General features: G+C 34.3%; 1 protein-coding gene across 1 annotated transcript in view; it reads left to right on the plus strand.

Moving 5' to 3' along the window:
* The window catches only part of LOC148942494 (peptidyl-alpha-hydroxyglycine alpha-amidating lyase 2-like), a 451,427-nt gene extending 433,142 nt beyond the window's left edge, over positions 1-18,285 (plus strand). The window contains exons 7-8 of the mRNA XM_089102123.1: positions 5,474-5,589; positions 18,061-18,285. Coding sequence (XP_088958249.1) covers positions 5,474-5,589; positions 18,061-18,162 — 218 coding nt within the window. The 3' untranslated portion in view covers positions 18,163-18,285. The remainder of the gene's footprint in view (positions 1-5,473; positions 5,590-18,060) is intronic.
* The last annotated feature ends 4,386 nt before the right edge of the window (positions 18,286-22,671 follow it).

Genomic DNA, 22,671 nt, shown 5'->3' on the forward strand with positions numbered 1-22,671 from the left:
AATTTTCTCAGGCACTTAACTTTTGATTGGTAGCACTAAACTTGATGAAAAGTATATATTTGAAATCAGCATTGAAATCTAATTCTTTTGATGTATCTATTGGTATCAAAAACCCGTTTTCTAGAGTTTTGGTTACCATTGAGCCGGGTCGCTCCTTACTTACAGTTCGTTACCATGAACTGTTTGATAATTTCAAAATTCCGTTAACTTCAAATTACCTCTTCAGTCTAAATGAAAATTCTTTTATCCATTCAACTTACGGTTCTCTCGCGGAAAATTGTTTTGACACGCAGCAATTTTAGCCTTATATTTTTGAATACTAATTAGTTGCGTGATATATTAATTCGTAAATTTTCCTATTGAGCTTTCACAAGGCATAGCCCATAATAGATCTTCATAATTGTATTAGTTGATTCAGTATTTCTTTCTTATCTCTTTATATGTAACCACAATAGGCTACTTTTGTAGGCTAAATTACTTGTCTCTTCGAAAACGCGAAATTCTTTTATTATCAACGCTGTTAATAATTCCTGTTCTTGCTGCCACCAATGTTCGTGTTTACTTATGCCACTGCCGCCAATGTTCGTAGTGCTAGCTACCGCTGGCACCACTTATTGGGGTGTAACTACGGGTGTCGCCACTTATTGATGCAAAAATGGCGCAAAAAGGTTGCTATGCCACTTACTCGAAGGGGAGAACCCCTTGTCGGCCCAAATATTAGTGAGATTCCCGCTCTTACCCCAACGGTTCTGCAAATATTGGGTTTGGTACTACCCTATTTACAGTATACCCTGTCTCAGGGTATGGTAACACGATCGAGTGGTCAAATGGCCACTTTCTAAAGCCAAATGTAGCCGCCTTGGGTTACGGCTGGAAAATCTCTACTCTCTTCTTGGAGGTAACAACCCTCCCTGTCAATATAATAATGACGGTACCTCGTAGTTATATTCCTACCCTACCTGGGTTACTGAAAATAGTACACGGTTTGTAGAAAATACCTTACTTGTATTCTTCCAAAAAGGGTAGCAAATATCAATAGAAATATCCTTTCCCAACTGGGGTCAAAACGCAGACTCCTTCCCCAAGCTGGGTCAAAACATAGACTAAAACATAATAATAATCTTTACAGAACTGTTCATATGGGTGGACCTCCGCTTGGCCCAGCCAATCAGCTACATCCCCATTCAAACCCAATTCTAACTCTTAGATTTATCTTTCAATGACTCCCAAACCAGGAAGTAAAAAATAAACTTGGTTCACAGCTTACCTATTGCAAGACCACTATCGCTTAGTAACGGGAACTTAACCTGTCTTTTGAAATTATACTATAAGCAAATGTAATTAAGAAAAGGAAAACAGGTCATTTATCTGAAAGGAAAGAAACAGGGGTGGAACCCCAACATTGTCATTTTTATTTGTCATATTATTTGTCATTTAATAAAAGATGGCTGCAAATTTCAGGAATTCGACAACAATGACACAAGCTAGAAGGAACTTGACCAATTCTATGCAGGAAACTATTAGACAACAATGGCCGATAATTTATTGTGTCAACTGGTGTTTTGGCTCAAAAGAAGAAGCAGCAATTAAGTCATTTGTACTCGAAAAGAAACGGCTTGGCCAATAGCTAATTGAAGTTTGAAAATCACTATAAAACATTTCATATAATTTAGATTTTAGAAACTGACGGTTTAAATTAAAATTATTATCAAAAATACTTTGTCCAAACAGTTCAGAAAGAACTTCATCAGTAAAAATACTATGCAGAGATGATCTTTGAACCAAAGGGAAAGAAGGTGGACTAAACATCGGCCAATTTTAATGGAGTCTTTGCGAGCGTATCTTAATGCAGCCAGTTCTAAAGCTCTAATATGGATAGGTAACACACCTGAAATTGCTGTTATTACTTCTGACTCTGCACTTCGAATAGATTTGGAGATATGTTTGGAGATAGATTTGGAGAATATGTTTTCTCTTAAGAGCAGTGACCCAAACTGGAACAGCATATAAAACTGTACTTTCTACCAAGGGCGGATCCAGGATTTTTTTTCGGGGGAGGGGGTTACTAATTTTGGATTTTTCGGGGGGGGGGGGTACTAATTTTTGACTCAGTTTTCGACTAATTTTACCTAGGTTTTACTAATTTTCGACTCGGTCAACAATTTCGGGGGGGGGGGGGGGTTCAAACCGGGTACCCCCCCCCTGGATACGGCATTGCTTTCTACAACCGACTTGTACAGTTTCCTCAATGCAAAAGGTTTTAGGCCCCAGGTTGTTCTTGCCGCACATAAAAGACGAGTTGAATTTTGGTTTAGCTGAATTAATTCTACTAACAAACCACCACAGTAGGGTTCTCTGATACACTGATTCTGATTACGTGATTTTCATAAGGATACTATGACTTTTAGGGTGTTTTTCCCCTTTTTTCGAAGATCAAGCAAATTTTCTCAGGCTTGAAACCTTTGATGGAAGATTAAACTTAATGAAACTTACAAATTTGAAATCAGCATAAAAATTTGATTCTTTTGACATATCTGCTGGTGTCAAAACTTCGTTTTTTAGAGTTTCGGTTACTATTGAGCAGGGTCGTTACCATGAACTGTTTGATGATACATAAAAGTCCTATAATAATTTCAACTTAAAATGAGCAGGAATTACTGTCAAAGAATAAATGAAACCCAAAATGCAACAGAAATTAAAATATCTACATCAAACACAAAGATAAAATATATTGATATAGATGAATAAAGAAATCCTAAAAGGAGTAGAGATTAAAATTAATACTCGAGGGAAACTTAAAACAAACAGAAATTCCTACTAACAGGAGTAATGCTAAATCTTCTAAAGGCTATTACGTCTTTTGTGTTTTATTGGAAACAACATGTAATTTGAACAGTGTTTTTATTTTATTAAAACATCGAATAATAAGAAATGTAAAATAAAATAAATAATAAAATGCAAATAAATATAACAGAAATAAAATAAATATGTAAGATTTATAAAATAATGTAAATATAACATATATTTAAATATAATAAAATATAAAAATAATATAATAAAAATAATATATAGTAATAAAATATAATAAGATATATATATAATATAATATATAATAATAAAAAAATAATAAACAAATATAGATAAAACAAGCGAATAATAAAAAGTGAAACAAGGTCACCATAATAATCAAAGTCACTGGAAAGGACTAATGCAAATAAAATAAAAGTTTAATATATAATAATATTAATTCCTGTAAATCTCAGCAATGTAAGATTTCATTTAATAGCATTTAAGATTGTTTTCTATTTTACAATTATAAAAGAGAAAAGTTTTCAGTAAAGCGCAAATGACGCAATAGCCTTTAGAAGATTTGGGGGGGGGGGGTCAGACGCCCCACTCTGTTTATAGCAGTTTTTGTGCGTTTTAAGTTTGACTTGACTATCCATTTTAATATTTGCTCGTTTTAGGATTTACCTGTCAGTAACTGATACCTTTTTGTTTGATAATAATAATAATCTGTATTTAATAATCTGTATTTAAAAGCCAATTAAAGCCATATACAAAAAGACAAATACTAAAGAAAAAATCACACTTCATTTGACATCCTTCCCATCAATACAAAATTTCCTACTGCCGCAATATAACGGGGAGTCCTAGACCTCATTAACTCACAAAGCAGCCTATCTTCCCCCTCCTGGATAATTAATCCCCTTAAATGAGAGAGTTGCTTACATCGGAGGAGGAAATGGCACAACCCATAATCATTGTCCCCACATCTCAAGCAACTACACCCGGCCTCCGGACCTTCCCTCTTTTTCCTTGCAACCTTAGTATAAATTGGAAGACAATTTGCTCGAATCTGAATCCAAATCCTCAGATAATTAATGGGTAATCCCAGCTTGAAATAAAACTGCTGACTCAAATTCTCTTTTACTTCTCTATACAAAGTGAGACTCCGAGATTTGTCCACAGCTGCTTGCCATAGTTGCACTTACTGGTCTTCAAGTCTTGCACTAAATTCCTTGAAGAACTTTTCATGATCTTCTGGCCCTTTTCCTCTCTCCCACGAACTTGAAAATCCATTTTCATCTAATATCCTTTTGATTTGTGCTGTCCATGATGTTTTATTACACTGAAGGACAAGATCTTCATATGCTGCTCGGGCAAGTCTAGTCTTGGGAAGTTCTAGAAGTCTTAACCAAAATTTGATGATTTGGGTATTTCTTTTCAATTTCAGGTTAAATATACCAAGATCACCTTTTAAAACTAACGTATGTGTTGTATTGTGTAGGCCAAAAACCCGTTTAAAATATTGAAGTTGAAGGGTTTCTAGTTGCTTTGCCGGCTGATACCCCCATATTTCTGATCCGTAATGTAGGATAGGCATAATTTTAGTATTAAATATATGTTTGTGGAGGCTTAGTTCACTTATTTCTGCTGATAGTGTGCTTCTGTATATACCAAATAATGCATTTCTTCCTCTCTGTGCCATTGTTGTAATATGACTCGTCCATTTTCCATTTTGAAAAAGGATGAAACCTAAGTATTTGGTCTTTTCCACCACTTCCAGCATTTTTCCATTCAATAAAATTGTGGTGCTGATTCCAAGGGTTTTTTGCTAAAAATCATGACTTGGGATTTCGTGACATTCACCTCTAGTTCTTCTCTTGCAAATATTTTTCAAGGAGATTCAAGAGAGTTTGTAAATCATTATTTTTCTATACCAGTAATATAATGTCGTCTGCAAATAGTATATGATTATTTACTAAATAGTATAGTAATAGTATTAAATAGTATATAGATATGATTATTTACTATAACTTCAGATCGTTATGGGTTTCCTTTATTCATTGATAATAATCTCTGGTGTCTGATTTTGAGTGATAATAGGACACTCAATTCTCTGAGGACACTTAACAGGACACTCTCAGTTGAATAACACTCAGAAGGCATAGTCCTATTCAAATACAAATGAATGTGCATTGTCAGTTTAATATACATATACTGATATTTATAAATCAAAATGTTAATGTTATTTGATTTATTAAAGTTATAAAAGTAAAAAAAATTTATATTTTGCAGTAAAGTGCAAATTATGTTCTGGTCTTGGGAAGGCATAGGAGTTGTGAACCCTACGAATGTTAACTTCTACTCGTTTTGAGTTTGACTAGGTTATTTTTTGTAGTTACTGTTCGTTTTGGTTTTATTTATTTATCGATGCTGACGTGTGGTAGTTTCTACCTTGGTGGATTATTTGATTTTATTTTTGCTCATTTTTGGTTTAATGGAGTTCTTTACTTTTCTTTGAAAAACTTATTTTGTGGAAAATTTTTTTTTAATTAATATCATAAAGAAATAAATTATCACAAAGAAAGAAGACTATCCTTTAAATTCCTACCCATTTCCCCATTCCCCCATTAAAATTTATTAGGGATGATCATAGTTTAATGCGAATAATATATATATTTTCTAGATTCCATGATTTTTGCTGTAACTGGATCTAGCTTTGGATGGGGAATCCAGAGACCAAAAGGTTATACCCTTTCCGCTGAAAATGGAAAGGTCATTGATACTTGGAACTCCTTAAATGTAAGTAAAAGCAGACACAGTTTTTCTTAAATTTGTATATTTGAAAACGAGTTTACGCTAACAGTTGAAATACCGAGTTTACGAGTAATTAATAATGTTTGTTTTCAATTTACTGCAGGCTAACTTAGAACTTAAAACATAAAAAGAGATATAATCAAATTTCTGAGGCTCTCTTCATGAAAAATTGCCCCAAGGGTAAAGAAATGGATGAAAATGTCAAAAAAAAGCTTGAGAAATAAAATAACCTTGAAAGCTAACGGTGAAAATATTAAACAAAAGCAAAACAACAGAACACGAATAAAATAAATAAATATTCTAAAGTGCTTGTATGTCTTTCTTTGGGAAGCCACTTGGATTAATATTATGTGTTATATCATTTTGTAATAAATTGATTTGAATTGAATTAATTGATAAAACGAAACAATAGTAAAAAAAAAGAGAGAGAAAAACGAGGATTATACAAGCCAGTGAAACATATGAACTAAAATGCAAATATTTCGGTAAAGACCTCCGCTTGACCGTCCTCAGTGCAGTAAAATAACATAAAAATTACTAATAAAAATCTATTGATAATATAAAAAAAAAAAAAATTTCAAACCTTGAAACGAAGCGCAACTAAAATTTGAAGACCCTCTCCAAGTAACAGTGAACGGGTAACTGAAGGAAAAAATACAGTACTGAATGGGAATTCAGTATTTTAATTTATGCAGAGCATTTTTAAAAGCTAAACGCTTTCCAGGTAAAACATCATCAGAGAGTAGGTTAATTTGCAAAATGTAATTTTTTTTTAATATTTAAGTAAAAACGATCAAAATTAATTAGTTCATTATAAATGGGGCTGAAATTGTTTTCTCCCGTGTCTCTATTGAGAGCTACCTTTCGGTGAATGTACTTTTTTATCTCAACTGACTCCCTGAAAACTTGGATGAGACCTTTAACAGGGGCAATAATGGAGGTGTTATCGAATAAAACGAAATGGTGCGGGTTGTCATACACATGCTGAGCCAAGGCGGAATCAAAAGTCTCAGGCCTTTGGCATAGCTCCATAGCTTTGTCGATTGAGGACCTGTGTTCCAACAATCTCTCCCCAAATTGCTTATGGGTTCTTCCAACATAGAAACAGCCGCAAGAACATGGAAACCTATAAACACCACTGCCCAAAATAGGGCTCGTTTTATCTTTACCGCTGTTAAAATAGTTCTGTATTTTATTAGAATTTTTGAAGGTGACATTTAAGTTAGTTTTTTTAAGTATTCTTTGCAATTTGTCACCTAATGTGGGAAAATAGGGCAAAACAGTAAAAAATTTCTGATCACCCACTAAAGGGATGATATCTGTTGGAGGTTGTGGAGATGATAAATCTTTTTCTGCCTTTTTTGTCTTTTTTCTATGATGGATTCCAGTAACTTGATGGGATATCCATTGCAAAGCAAAATGTCCTTCAGATAATTCAATTCGGGGATTATATGAGCTTTTGAATAAATTCTTATAACACGATCAACTAAAGATACAACTACTCCTCTTTTTACACAAGGAGGGTGGTTGGAAGAGAAATGCAAATACCTATCATTATGTGTAGGTTTTCTATAAATTGAATATTCAAGGCTGAGAGATTTGTTGAAGATTAAGACGTCTAAAAAGGGCAGTTTATGATTGTCTTCCAGTTCCAAGGTGAACTGAAGGTTGGAATCGAAACTATTAAGATGAAGTAAGAAAGCGTTAAGTTCTATCTCTCCGTGATTCCAGACAGAGATCACATCATCGAAAAACCGGCCCCAGAACCGGTGTTTAAGAGGAAAAGTATTCAAAGCGGAGGTTTCAATAAATTCCATGTAAAAAGTGGCAAAAAAAGGAGAAAGGCTTGTACCCATAGGGAGCCCATTTGTTTGGGTGACAAATTGCAAAGAATTCTTAAAAAACATAACTTAAATGTCACCTTCAAAAATTCTAATAAAGTCTAGAACTATTTTAACAGCGGTAGAGATAAAACAAGCCCCATTTTGGGCAGTGGTGTTAATACGGTTCGATGTTCTTGCATCTGTTTCTATGTTGGAAGAACCCATCAATAATTGGGGAAGAGGTTGTTGGAACATAGGTCCTCAATCGAAAAAGCTATGGAGCTATGCAAAAGGCCTGAGACTTTTGATTCCTCTTTGGCTCAGCATGTGTTTGACAACCCACTCCATTTTGTTTTATTCGATAACACCTCCATTATTGCCCCTGTTAAAGGTCTCATCCAAGTTTTCAGGGAGGCAGTTGAGATAAAATAGTATATTCACGGAAAGATTGCTCTCAATAGTGACACGAGAGAAACTTCTTTAAGCCCCATTTATAATGAACTAATTAAATGTGATCGTTTTTAAATGAATTAAAAAATAAAATTTTGCAACCTAACCTAATTTCTGATGATGTTTTCCCTGGAAAGCGTTTAGCCTTTAAAAATGCTCTGTATAAATTAAAAAATTGAATTCCCATTCAGTACTGTATTTTTTCATTCAGTTACCCTTTCACTGTTACATGGAGAGGGTCTTCAAATTTTAGTTGCGCTTCGTTTCAAGGTTTGAAATTTTTTTTTTTTATAGTATACATGGAGTTTTATTAGTAATTTTGATGTTATTATCCTGCACTGAGGATGGTCAAGCGGAGGTCTTGACCGAAATATTTGCATTTTATTTCATATGTTTCACTGGCTTGTATAATCCTCGTTTTTCTATTTTTTTTTTTTTGCTATTGTTTCGTTTTATCATGATTAGCCAGTGTGGTCTTAGAAATTATTTACGAATTAATTGAATAAATTGAATCAATTTAATGTAATTAAATTGATTTGAATTCGTTGTTAAAACACAGAGCCGAAACTACTGAAAATTATAGCTATACAAATCGGCTTTTTGCTTACGATGTCAGAGCTTAGCTCGTTAAATGTGTTTTTGTATTTATTATTTTCTGATTTTCACTTTTAAATTTTTACCTTTGGCTTTTTGTCCACGAGTTTTAGCTTCTTTTCTTGTTTCTTTTTCATGTTCTCTATTCACTTTTGGGCTCTAAATGTTTTTGTTCTGAAGTTGTTTTCACACTTCTATTGTTGCTGGTCGGCTTTTTTTTTGCGCTAAGGGATTAGGCTGCATTCTGTGGTACTAATTTACTGTTTCTGTTACATTTTAATGAGCCGTAGCATTCTTTTCTGATAGTTACTTTTGGTACTTTTTAACTAAGGTTATTAAAAATATACTTTCAGAAAAGGAAGTTTTTCAAAGAAAAGTAAAGGCCATTTTAAACTTAAGATTAGCAGATACAAATACCTTTTAAAATTAAAACTCAAAACGACCAGAAATTACTATTAAAGAATAAATGAAACCTAAGACGAACAGAAATTAAATAAACAATCAATGCAAACAAACACACAATAGATAGTAATATAAAGGAATGAATAAATCTTAAAACGAGTGAAACTTAAATTGAGTATTCCAATCAAGCTTGAAACGAACAAAAATCACTACAAGAAAGAGTTTGGGTATTGCCTCCTTCTGTCACTTTAAGAGTCTTAAACTTTACTGAAAACAAATTATATTACAAATATTTTCTTTTGTACTTAATACCGAAAATAAACATTAAAATCACAGTAAAATTTTGAACTGATGAGCTTTCAGCAATTAATATCATTATGCATCAAATATTCAGTTTAATCTATTAATTCTTTCTAAAATTGTTCAAGACCCCTAAAATAGTCCCCTTCCTTAACTGTAAAATACTAAAGCCTACTGCGTCATTGGCGCTTCACTGAAAACGAATTACTACTACTACTACTACTCACAACTCACCACAGCACCAAGCCCCTTGAGACCAACACAGCTACACTTACTCCTTCTCTACCCCAATCAATTCAAAGCGTCCCTTTTTACACCTGCCCACGAAGTTCCCATTTCCTTTAAATCTTTCTTTATGACATCCTCCCACCCCTGACGGGGATAACTTGCTTCCGTTTAGCCCTAGATGTTTGGCCGAAAAGAACAATCTTTGTCAATCTTTCATCCTTCATCCGCACAACGTGCCCTAACCACCTCAACCTTTCTTTCATTATAGACCTAGAGAGCGGTATTGAACCACATTTTTCGTATAGCCTATTGTTTGAAATACGGTCAGTCAGACGGGTACCCAGAACAATCCTTAAGCAATATCTCTGGAAAACATCTAGCAAATCTTCATCCGCTTTTCGGAGCGTCCATGCTTCAGAGCCATATTTGACCACTGTCATCACTTCTAAGATTCTAATGTTGGTTTGCATACTTATCTTCCTTTTCTTCCAGACTTTTTTTAACTGTGGAAAAACACCCTGAGCCTTGGCTATTCTATTTTTAACATCTTCACTGCTCCCACCATTTTTGCTAATAATACTACCAAAGTAATTAAAGCTGCCCACCAGATCAATCTTTTCATTACCCAACGTCACCTTTTCATCTTCTCTTATTCCTAGCCTTAGTGACTTAGTCTTCCTAACATTAATTTTCAAACCAATACTAGCACCCTGAACTCACAAAATCACTAAAACTTCATTCATTTTGCTCTCACTTTCATCTAGGATGCATAAATCATCAGCATAATCCAAGTCCAGGAGACTCTTTCCTCCCCATTTGATTCCGTAGTCTCCCATTGCCTTTCCTGTGCCCCTTAAGTCAAACTCCATCAAAATAATCCATATAAAGGGTGATAGAACTCAGCCCTGCTTAACTCCTGAATTAATACGAAACCAAACGTTAATCTTATTTCCTACCTTAACCGCACCAGTGGTATTCTCGTGCATAGCACTAATTACTCTAGTGTATTTGTCTGTTATACTATACAAGGATAAAACCTTTACTAAAGCTCTTCTATCAACAGAATCAAACGCTTGCTCATAATCTATAAAACTCAGGACCAAAGGTGTTTGAAAACTTAGGCACTTCTCAATTATTAACCTAAGAGTGAAAATTTGGTCAACACATCCTCTACCTTTTCTAAAACAGCACTGCTCTTCTCTTAAAACTTTGTCTACGGCATCTCTCAGTCTAAAAAGTATCATATTACTAAGCAATTTGCTACCTACAGAGACCAAACTAATGCCTCGATAATTACCACAATCGCTCTTATCACGTTTATTATACAGTGGTTGAATTAGGGCTTTCCTAAAATCGTTAGGTACTTCCCCTTTTTCAAGAATCATATTCATAATCTTCAATAACTTATTTCTAACCTTAGAGCCACCAAATTTAAGAAACTCATTTACCACACTATCAGCACCTGGAGCCTTATTATTTTTTAATCCTTTTAGTACTGTTGCTAATTCCTCCTCACAAAACAAATCTTCCTTCACATCCAAGGTATCACAAACTTTTTCATTTTCCTCTATATTTTTTCCTGCAACTCTATCTCGGTTAAGCAAATCCTCAAAATGTTCGGCCCATCTCACTTTAGCATTTTCCTTATCGCTAATTGCCACCCCATTCCTATCTTTAACTGGGACAAGTCCGGATTGACTACTACCTCTCAATTTGTTAACGTGCCAGTACAATATTTTACTATTATGCCGTCTAGCTGTATCTTCTAAATCCTCGGCAATTTTATCCATGGTCTCCACTTCACACCTCCTTAGTTCATATTTCAATGCTTCCTCCACTTTCTTTATATTTTTTTTGTTTTCATGTGATCTATCACTCAGATAATTCTTGTACAAGTCCTTTCTCCTTTCTATTAAACTTAAAGCTTTTTCACTAATATTCTTAGCTGCAGTTCTAGCTTTCTTCACTAATACACCTTCCGCAACTTCACAAATTATTTTTCAAAAATTATTCCAACCATATTCCACATTATCAAAATTTAAACTCTCAAGTTTAGTATTCAACTGTTCCTGGAAAGTTTCTCTCAAATTCTCATCCTGGAGTTTACTAACATCATAACTTCGCGGTAGGTAGTTACCCTTCCGATATTTCAGCTTTAAATTAACCCTTGACACTACTAGATGGTGATCTTTACTTTTAACATCAATAACAGCACTCCTATATACCCTAGTATCTTGTATTGATCCTGCCAGTCTTCGGTTTACTAAAACATAATCAATAAGGTTTGCTGTCTTACCATCACGTGAATACCATGTTAACTTATGAGCCATTTTATGACCAAACACCGTATTGGTTATAACTAGATTGTTATACCTACACAATTGCAAAAGTCTGTATCCATTACTTTTTTCTTTTCCTACGCCAAATTGACCTAAGCTGGGATACCATCTATCCTTATATTTACCAACCAGGGCGTTAAAATCTCCCAGCAATAAACTCATATTTCTACCTGGGACCTTGACTATTTGCTCCTTTAACTGTAAATAAAATTCATCTGAGTCACTAGTATCTCCATCAGTCAGTTCTACAGGGGCGTATACTATTATAACTGATACCCTGAACTTTCTAGTCATAAAATGAGCAATTAGTATTCTATTATTAGAATACTATTATTGCTATTATTCTATTATAGCAATTAGAAAACGAATTATAGCACAAATATTTACTTTTTCAGTTCTTACAGCATTGAAAATAAAAATAAAATTACAGTGAAATAGAATCTTGAACTGGTGGATCTTTCAACAATTAATATCATTAGATATCAAATATTCAATTTGATTTTGTTTTTACTTCCCCAGACTGTTCAAGACACATATAGTTTTCAGTAAAGCCCTAATGACGCAGTAGGTTTTTGATTTTTTCAGTGAGAGAAGGAGGCGATACCCAAACTCTTGTTTGTAGTGATTTTTGTTTGTTTCAAGCTTGATTTGCATATTCAATTTAAGTTTCACTCGTTTTAAGATTAATTTATTAAATTAATAACTATTGTATGTTTGTTTGCATTGATTGTTTCTTTAATTTTGGCTATTTTTAACAAAATGGTTATCTCAAAATTGTTATCAGATGTATTTGGGACAAAAGGGTTTGGGGGGGGGGCTAGTTTCCCTCGGGTCACTTTTGACTCTTAAAAAGGGCAATAAAACTCTCGATTTCCAATTGAATTAGCCCCCTCCAAAGTTTATGCGACGACCTCTTCCATATGAAGTGCCTTTGAGAAAAAATAATCATAGGCAGCGTAATAGTGCTGCCTAAGTAAAGAACGATGTTGACACAATGTATAATTTTTTTTTCTTTTTGGGTTTCTTGGTTTTAGACAAGGGCACTTCCTATCGAAGGAGTGGTCGTAGAAACTTGGAAAAGGACTCATTCAATTGGAAATTGGAAGGGCTTCTGCCCTTTTTAATAATCGAAAGTGACTGGAAGGCAACTAACACCCCTTCCGCGCCCACCATTTCATCAAACACATCCAATCAAAATTTTGAGATAGCCATCTTGTTCAACGCAGTTGAAAGACCTAGATATTATGTATTTGAGGAGGATACTCCCCCCAAATTCATCAGGGCATGGGTTGTAATTTATGCCCTGGGGGCATATAAGGTTTTTATTGAAAGTGTTGTCGCAGAAACTTCAAAAACGGCTCATTCAATTGGAAATTCAAAGGGCCAGTGCCCTTTTCAATAGTCGAAAGTGATTGGAGAGCAATTAAGCTCCCTCTCACGCCCACCATTTCCCATAACACATCCAATCAAAATTTTGAGAAATCTATTTTGTTCAACGTAGTTGAAAGTTCTGGATATTAGGTCTCTGAGGATGATAACCCCCTCAGAGCCCTCAGGGTAAGGGTTGTAAGTTATGCCCTGGGGCCATATAAGGTTTTTATCGAAAGCGTTGTCGTAGAAACTTCAGAAAGGGCTCACTTGATTGGAAATTCAGAGGGCTAGTGCCCTTTTTAATAGTCAAAAGTGATTGGAGGACAGCTAGTCCCCGTTTGACGCCCACCATTTTCTCAAAGACATCCAATCATAATTTTGAGACAGCCATTTTGTTCAACGTAGTTGAAAGCTCTGGGAATTATGTTTTTAAGGATGACAATCCCCCCACACCCACAGGGCAAGGGTTGTAAGTTATGCCCTTGGGGCACATAAGGTTCTTATAGAAAGCGTTGTCGTAGAAACTTCAAAAAGGGATCATTCAATTGGAAATTGAAAGTGCTAGTGTCCTTTTTAATAGTCCAAAGTGATTAGAGGGCAACTGACTCCCCTCTCACGCCCACCATTTCCCCAAACACATGTATTTGGGGAAATGGTGTTTTGGGAAATTTGAGTAAGAAATAAATTGCCGCATAGGGATCTCCAATTTAGTTAACGAGGAACAGCCCTAATGTCTCAAAAAGGGAAAACTGATAAGCAAGGAAGCTCCAAGTTGTCACTGAGAAAAAAAGAAAGCCATCTAATATTACCCTGTCTTCAAACTTGTTTTTATAAACCGTAGCGTTCTTTTCTGATAGTTACTTTTGGTACTTTTTAATTAAGATACGCTTTGTTTTTTGGCATGCGTGATAGGTTTTATCTCCTCTGCCCAAAGTCAAATTTAGCCCCAAATCAAATTTAAGAAATGACGCCACCACGTCGAGTAAGTAAAAATAAAAGTTAATAAAATTTGAGTAAGAAATAAATTACCGCATAGGTATCTCCAATTTAGTTAATGTGGAACAACCATAATACCCAAAAAAGGGAAAACTGATAAGCAAGGAAGCTCCCGGTCGTCACTGAGAAAAAAAATAACGCCATCTAATATTACCCAGTTTTCAAACTTGTTTTTATGCATTAAGCATAAATGCCTGCAATAAATTTGCTAGTTTATTGAGTTTTTAAAACTATTTTTTATATCGTCTTTACATCAGGCCAAATGTAAAAGAGCTGATTATGCCGAATGGCCACTAAGATCTGAATTTATGTGCTTTTTTAAGAGGGGGGGGGGGGAATCGTCTCTCTGATGCATACTTATTGAGTCTTAGCTATTTCATAGTAAGTAGAAAATTGTTTAAAACCAACACAAAAAGGCTTTGTGAAAATATTAGGTTGAATCTAAACCTTTAATTGAAATCCAAGTTTCAATAAATAACAATTAACCTTAGTTTGAATTGTTCTAACCCTGTTGCAAAACGCAACACTATCTGACGGTCTAATAGTTTTCAATCCCTGTTAAATCCTGGTTAGAGCTTTGAAGTGCCCTCTCATTACTTTCCCGCATCATTTTCTTTTCACTTTACCGATAATTTGCACTTTACTGAGGACATAATTTGCACTTTACTGAAAACAAAATACATTTAAATGTTTTCACTTTTTTTTACTTTAATAAATAAAAAAATCCTTAAGAAAATTAAAACCTTAAGAAATAAATATCAGTATATATATGTTAAACTGACGATCCACATTCATTTTTTTCTGAGTAAAGTGCAAATTATGTTCTGGTCTTTAGAAGGCAGGGGGGGCTGTCAGCCCTACTCATGTTAGTTTTTGCTCCTTTTGAGTTTGATTCGATTATTTATTGTAATTTCTCTTAATTCTGAATTTTGCTTATTTGTTGACGGTGATTTACGGCACTTTAATGGTTGGAAGGTTATTTGACTTTATTTCTGCTCATTTTTGGCTTAGTGAGGCTCTTTGATTTTCTATGAAAAACTCTTTATGTGGAAATGATTTTTGAAATTAATTATTATATAGTCTTGTTACTCCTAAGACAGTATTAGACATAAGAATAGATAGTTCCATGGAAATTCGGTAAAAATTTCCAGTGAAATTCGGCTAGCGACTTTAGTGAATTTTTTTTTTTTAGTAATGTATAAAACAATCGTTGAAGAATGTGAAAACTGCATAATTTTGTTTTAATAAACAGAGCCTATGTATTTAATGCATGGAAATAAAATTACCAGACTCATAGATTTAGCGATTGTTGGTCTGAAATCAAAGCGAATTATGTTGTTATTGTTGTATGTTGTATTATCTTGTGTGTATGTTGTTGTATTGTTGTATGTTGCTCTTATGTTGTATGTTGTTATTTCCCCAAAAGGGGCATAAAATCACACAATAAGTAAATGAAACTATACAATAATTTAAAAGAGGCATTTTAGAAAATTATAATAGCGAAACAATATTATAAAATTAGTTATATATTTGTCAGATTAATTAGTATGTTTGTATTTATCAATATCGTATATTAATTATGTTTATATTCAGTTACTCTATTTATTATATTTAATTCATATTATTTTTATTTTATTTCCATTCAATAAATTAATCATAAAATCAAAATTATAAAAAGAGAAAATAAGAAAATAGACACGAAATTATACAACAAGAATAGAGAAGACAGGGTACTTTATTCGAAACATGAGTAAGTAACTATGAAAAATTTTCTTTTCATATATAATTGATTTACCATAATAATTACATTTTGATAATTACACGTATAACGATACATAAATAATATATAACCATACAATAGCACCGTCTCTAAAAATGTGAGATTAAGCTGCGATACCAGATTATCTTCGCCCATATAGCTCATATATGGACATAATTGATTAAAAGTAAAATAATGTATATATCTTATATTTGTAAATACAACTATGTGTATATAATTATAAATAATATAATTTTACATGTATAACTGACAATAATATATTGCTGATTTAATTCAATCAATATAAAACCAATATATGTAATTCAAGTTGATGAAGATTCCTTTGAATGAGCAGAATTTTAAACTAGTTTTGTACCACAAAATTACCACTACTACTACTAACAACTCATCGCAGCACCAAGCCGCCTGAGGCCAACACAGCTACGCACGCTCCTCCTCCACCCCAATCTATTCAAAGCCTCCCTTTTTACACCCGCCCACGAAGTTCCCATTTCCTTTAAATCTTTCCTTATGACGTCCTCCCACCTCAGACGGGGACGACCTGTTTTCCTTTTAGCCCTAGATAGCTGGTTGAAAAGAACAATCTTCGGCAATCTGTCACCCTTCATCCGCAGAACATGCCCCAACCACCTCAACCTTTCTTTCATTATAGACCTAGAAAGCGGTATTGAACCACATTTTTCGTACAGCCTATTCTTTGAAATACGGTCATTCAGCCGGGTACCCAGAACAATCCTTAAGCAATTTCTCTGGAAAACTTCTAGCAAATCTTCATTCACTTTTCGAAGTGCCCATGCTTCAGAGCTATATTTGACCACTGTCATGACTGTAGCTTCACATATTCTAATCTGTGTCAGTAGACGTATAGTCCTATTATTTCAGCCTTTTTTTAATTGTGAAAAAACAACCTGAGCCTTGGCTATTTTATTTTTGACATCTTCACTGCTCCCACCGTCTTTACAAATAACACTACCAAGATAAGTAAAGCTGCCCACCTGATCAATCTTTTCATTACCCAATATCACCTTTTCATCGTCACTTATTCCTAGCCTTAGTGACTTAGTCTTCCTAACATTAATTTTCAAACCAATACTAGCACCCTGAACTCGCAAAACCTCTAAAACTTCATTCATTTTGCTGAATTTTGTTCATTTGTGAACAAAATCATTCATTTTGTGATTAACCACAAAATTAACCTAAAAATTAAAATTCAAAATCCTAATTTAAGCGTTGTGGGATAGAATAATTTCAGGAAGACCGAAAGAGCATTTTTTCTAGAAATGTGAGTGGTTTTCCTTAGAATAAAGTTGAAGTGACACCAAACTATTGTTATTATCAGTCCAGTCATGTGTTACCGTGAATGTCGACATTCACCATGAATGTCCGAAATACATTTTTTTTTTTTTACTTTGATTTAGTCAGCGTTGCCAGTATAATTTTTCAATCTAATTCAAGGTTTGGTGATGACAGGTTAGGTTAGAATAGGTTTGGTTAGGTTAGCTTAGGTTTTTGACCAATTTCTGATATTTATAACTAAATTTAACCTAATCTTACTTAATCTAACCTAACAAAATCTAACCTAACTTTTAACTTTTACCATCTTAGCTTGCATAAGACTGAAAAAGCTGACTCGCTAAGCTGATTGAATCCAAGCAGAGAAAAAGTAATTTCGGACATTCACCGGTGAATGTCAACATTTACGAGATTTCGGACATTCACGGTAACACATGTACATAACAAACATATAGAATTTATTTGCAGAAGTGCTGAAGTTTACTCTTAGCGTTGTAGGTCTAGGAAAAAGGCAATTAATCTAAAACATTTTCTAACTCCTCCTAACGTGTAAATTGCTTAAATAATTTTTTTTTTGTAAAGACCAATGTGTTTCAAAATCGATGAATAAGACATTTAAGTCCAAAATAGAGTGAAAGCTTGGGTCCAAATTTGGAAAGGGGTCTAAGTTCCTTCTTTTGGAGCGCGGGCTCAATCAGGTAAAATAACTTTTCACAAACATTATTTGGTTTAAAAGTTTAGCTTTATTTAAAAAATTAAAAAATTTTAAATTAAAAAAAAAAGAGTTTGGGAGAGTGGTTCATACCTCCCCCTCCCTCTCCATTTTACTATTATAAAGAGACAATGGAATGTAATTATCTTAATAGTTCTGCTTTTTCAGGGGCTGAAGAATCCACACGATATTGCCATTTCTTCGGATGGAAAGACTCTGTATGTTGCTGAGATTGGTCCTAATGTTTTGACAAAATTTGATTTAGAATAAAATAAATTTGATTCATTTATAGTTGTTAATTACATATTATTATTTAATTTTATTTCTCTTCTAATATAATTAAATTAAGTTTATTTCCAATTAAATTTGATCTTGCTCAGGAAAGGCCTTCAGTTTATATTCAAAACCACAAAAGCTGATAAAGCTGATCACGCTTGCAGGAAAAGAAACATTATAAAGCAGCAAGCACGAAATTATAAATTGTTTGTCTGAATAAGTTGTGATCGAATTTCTAATTAAATTCACTTCTGATTAAATTTTATCTTGCTCAGGAAAGACCTTCAGTTTAAATTTAAAGCTATATAAGCTGATTAAGCTGCTCAACCTTGCAGGCCAAGGTTGTGGCTGATTTGAGCAAAAGAATTTATTTCGCACACAATTTAATGTGTAAACCTTTCATTATGTTTTTTTTTTAATTATTAACAAAAGAAACATTAAAAGACTACAAACTTGAAATTATAAATTGTGTGTCTGAGCAAATTGTAATCGCAATTCTCCCTTTTCCTCTTTTTTCAGCTGAAGATTGATGTAAATATAAGTACCCCCTTCCTCGTCCCCCCTTCCGTTGAATTTTTATTCAACACAGCAAAATCCCATTAAGCTTGTTTTGCCTCCAAGCAGAGCTCTCAACAGATTTGAACGTAAAGAGGCCAAAAAGAGTAAAGAAGCCAAAGAATTCGATGCATAAACCTTATGGAAAGCAACCCAGTGGAATCTCGACCCACTAAAATTCGAGCTACAAAAAACAAGCGATGTTCTCATGGATACCCGTTGATTTGGTCGTACAACGGCTTATGAGGCTTTTAAAGTGTTGTATAGTACTACATTAATATATTGATACATTAATAAAATTCATTTTCTTGTGCAAAATAAATTAAAGTTTGGATAATTAGGCTAACACGTTCCTCTACAAAAAACTAGCCAAGCAATTTCGATGTTCTTAAACTTCAAGTTCCATTTATTTATTTCCTTAGGAACTTGTTATTTAAAAGAAATCTATTTATAAACCTTTACCGTTGTGTCTTAAGTCTTTCAGTACGATCAAAGACACTCAGAAGTTCTCATTTTGCAAAAAAAAATAACCTCCTAAGAAGCCTCCTTTCAACCTTGGAGACAACCCCGAAGAGAGCTAGAAGACTTGGCCAATATGAAACCAATTCATGAAACCTCTTCTTCAACATGAAACCATCTGTGGGAGAGCTTTGTTGTTTAAATTGGAGTAGAGTAGTACCTACCATATTGCTTAGACATATAGGAATCTTCATTCTATTTGCCGAGACATATAGGAAAAACATTTCCAGAGCTTGTACTTATGGATTTGCTTGCCTTATGTTCCTTGGTGTCTTTCCAGAGCATGTACTTATGGATTTGGGTGGTTTATGTTCCCTCCCATGCTATTTTAAGGGTTTATCTTCCCTCCCATGCTATTATAAGGGTTAATATTCCCTCCCATGCTATTCCAAGGCCTTATGTTCCCTTCCATGCTATTCTAAGGGTTTATGTTGCCTTCCATGCTCTTCTCTAGCGCCATGTACCTTCCATTTTTGTTCTATGGGACCTCTACGTGTGATTAAACACGTTATGAAACTACGTGCTATTTGCTTATGCCCCGTTGGCACCTGTCCAAACAAGCGGTGATTCCCCTGCTGTATCTAAACATTGCAAAAAAGATATTAGTATCAATAGGGATACCTCCCACAAGTGTGTTTCAACTCTATGTTTTTTCAATCAGACTGTTTTTAAGCCAACATCCGTTTCCTAGGGAGGAAATCAGAGACAACGGAGGTATTTACTCCTCTCTCTCTCTCTATCCCACTCAATTTGTTGTTGTTGCTAGCTCAGTTTCATTGTGGCAGTGAGAGTGTCAACACATGAAAAAATGTTCCATACATGCCGGCTATATATGTATACACTGGGCAGCTGGTCATCATGTGAGAAATGCACAATGATTGATGAGTATGATGAAAACTGTAGATTAGGCCACCCGTGTAAATTGCATAGAGGATATGCTGTACAAATTAAAGATTGTAATTCCTGTCATGAAGAGGTCTGTGACTCTCATCCTAGAGGGCACCTATGCTCCAATTGCCATTATGATAAATGTAAACAGTGGGAGAATACATATCCCGGTGTGATTGGAAAGAATCCTAAGCGTGATTTTAGTTTATTGCTAAGAGATTGGTATCGTCAGGGTTTTAGATTGTTCTGGGAGGAAAAACCGGGTCAACGATTCAACTGTTAGAACAACAAAAGAATTTGGTTTCTACGTCATCGTTGTGAAGACAATGACTACTATGATTATAAGCCCACTGAGATTTATTTGGCTGTGACGGAATGTGATTCGCCGCTTGAGGACACTATTTGTGACATTACTTCAAATAAACAAATTGAAACATGTGAATTCTATAGAATGAATGAGAATAGTATCATTGACTATACAAAGAGAAATGACAAGAGTGAAGTTACACTCTATTGTAGAAAATGTGACCCTGACATTGCGCTACATCAGGATCAGTACACTGTGAATTTGGATAATCTACCTGAATTAGTTGTTGTCGACAAATACCTAGTAGAAGATGAAATCTAAAGAGAAGAAAAGTCGTTTTATCATGTATATAAATTTTTATCATTTATTAATAAACAATTTCACATACATTTTTAGAACATTTTATTCGTAGGGCACTAAAATCAATATTAAATACGCTTTTAAGTACATTTTCCACCAGAAAATCGTTCAATCAAGTCAAGACAATGTAAATGTTCAAAAACCGTCTGTAGGTACTGTCAAGATATCTGAACGTGAAAATCAGTAGTGCATGAAAGCCACACGTCTTAGTCGTTAATTTCTGTACTCTTCGTTGATTTTGAATAATGGTTTTCCCACAGCTTTCATTAAAGTTGCTGAGGTATAGAGTATAGAATTTATACTATAGACCAAGATGATAAAAAAATTCAATATTCTTCTCGGTTTGAAAGATAGATAGCCAATGACCACTTTTCAATGTTAATGGACTACTATTAACAATTATAAGGCTATTATTAACACTTGGAATTTTTTCAATGAAGTCCGTAGGCATTCAATAGGACTTATACTGGAACATGTCTGGAGTCATACTAAATACATTCATTATTTGGTTTGTGTTAATGGTGCTAGGTCTAGTAGAACACTGCCGCCGGGCGTGATTTCCTAATAGGTTTCAAATTAACGCAGTGTTATTAGTGTGATACTCTCTGTCAAAGCATCGGTAAATGTGCACTCTAAACTTACATTCCCTGTTCGTACTATACTAATATCCTGAGTCCCTGACAAATCCAAAACAATTACCCCATGATTTTTTGAAAACATTGAATCGGTTATTCCATTTTCAAATAGTTGAGAGTCATGATCTAGGGATTGCATGGTCAACTCGTACAGAGTTCTATAGGACTTTTTGTCAAATGATAGAGTGTATAGTGGAATACCATTCACTTTGCACACAAGGCTAGATAGACCGAAAAAATTAAAATCATGGGGGATTCAATCCAGGATCCAACGGCACTGCCACTCTTCACAAAGGCCAAAGCCAATTTTTATGGGATTTCTCCATTGATAAATGATGAATCACTATAGCTACGAGAGCCGGTGGCAATGTGACGTTGATTGGTGATTGTATGGGGAACGAGAAGTTTAATGTTGTTACCATTGACTTTCAGGTTTTCCACTGCCATTGCAACATAGCTCATAAATTGTTGTTTTCAGACGTGAAGAATTGCCGATGTGATAATGACATTTGCATCGGGTGCTGCAGGAAGTGTTTTTCTCAAAATGAAATTCGATGGGGCCAGCTGTAACTTTATGTCAATCTTGACATTGGGGGGTAGCCATTGGGGATATATTGAATATCTCATGATTTCATTTTCCAACCAGATGATACTCCTGGCTCACTGCAGTAGTCAACTCACCATCAGTATCAACACCTGATCGATATTCATAGCCCAAAGATTGTCCTCTCAACTCCTTGTATGCCTTTGGTGTCATCATCATAAATTGTATCTAGATTGCATAGTTGGATAAATTATTGCTAGTGCTCACCAATGTTCCATTAATAAATACATTAATTTGTTTGAATAGGTTGTGTAGAATACACTTTTCGTAGGAGAGACCGTCGGCAGCATTTGGAGTTGTATTATCTGACTTTTTCTTCACCGCAACATTTAAATCAATAAATGTTGATTAAGAAACCATGAAATAGTCTTTATTGAAAAATATTTGAAAGTGTATATTTTCCGAGAGGGGTTGTTGGGGGTGAAATTGTTCATAGTAGCCATACTTGACACTGACATCCACATTTTCAGCATTGAATAGATTCAATGAGGAACTAATTGATGGATATGCTTCCTTGTGGGGGAGATAAGTCATCTTAAGAGAAGAAATCCTTCTTTGATCTAACAATCTTTTTCTTCTACTTCTTCTGCTTATTGGTCTTCGTTATTTTGGTTCCCAAAGTCTTGTTGACGTTC

This window comes from Artemia sp. Qi Xiang Cuo, chromosome 16 (assembly GCF_049724085.1).
Source record: "Artemia sp. Qi Xiang Cuo chromosome 16, ASM4972408v1, whole genome shotgun sequence".
NCBI classification, from domain to species: domain Eukaryota; kingdom Metazoa; phylum Arthropoda; class Branchiopoda; order Anostraca; family Artemiidae; genus Artemia; species Artemia sp. Qi Xiang Cuo.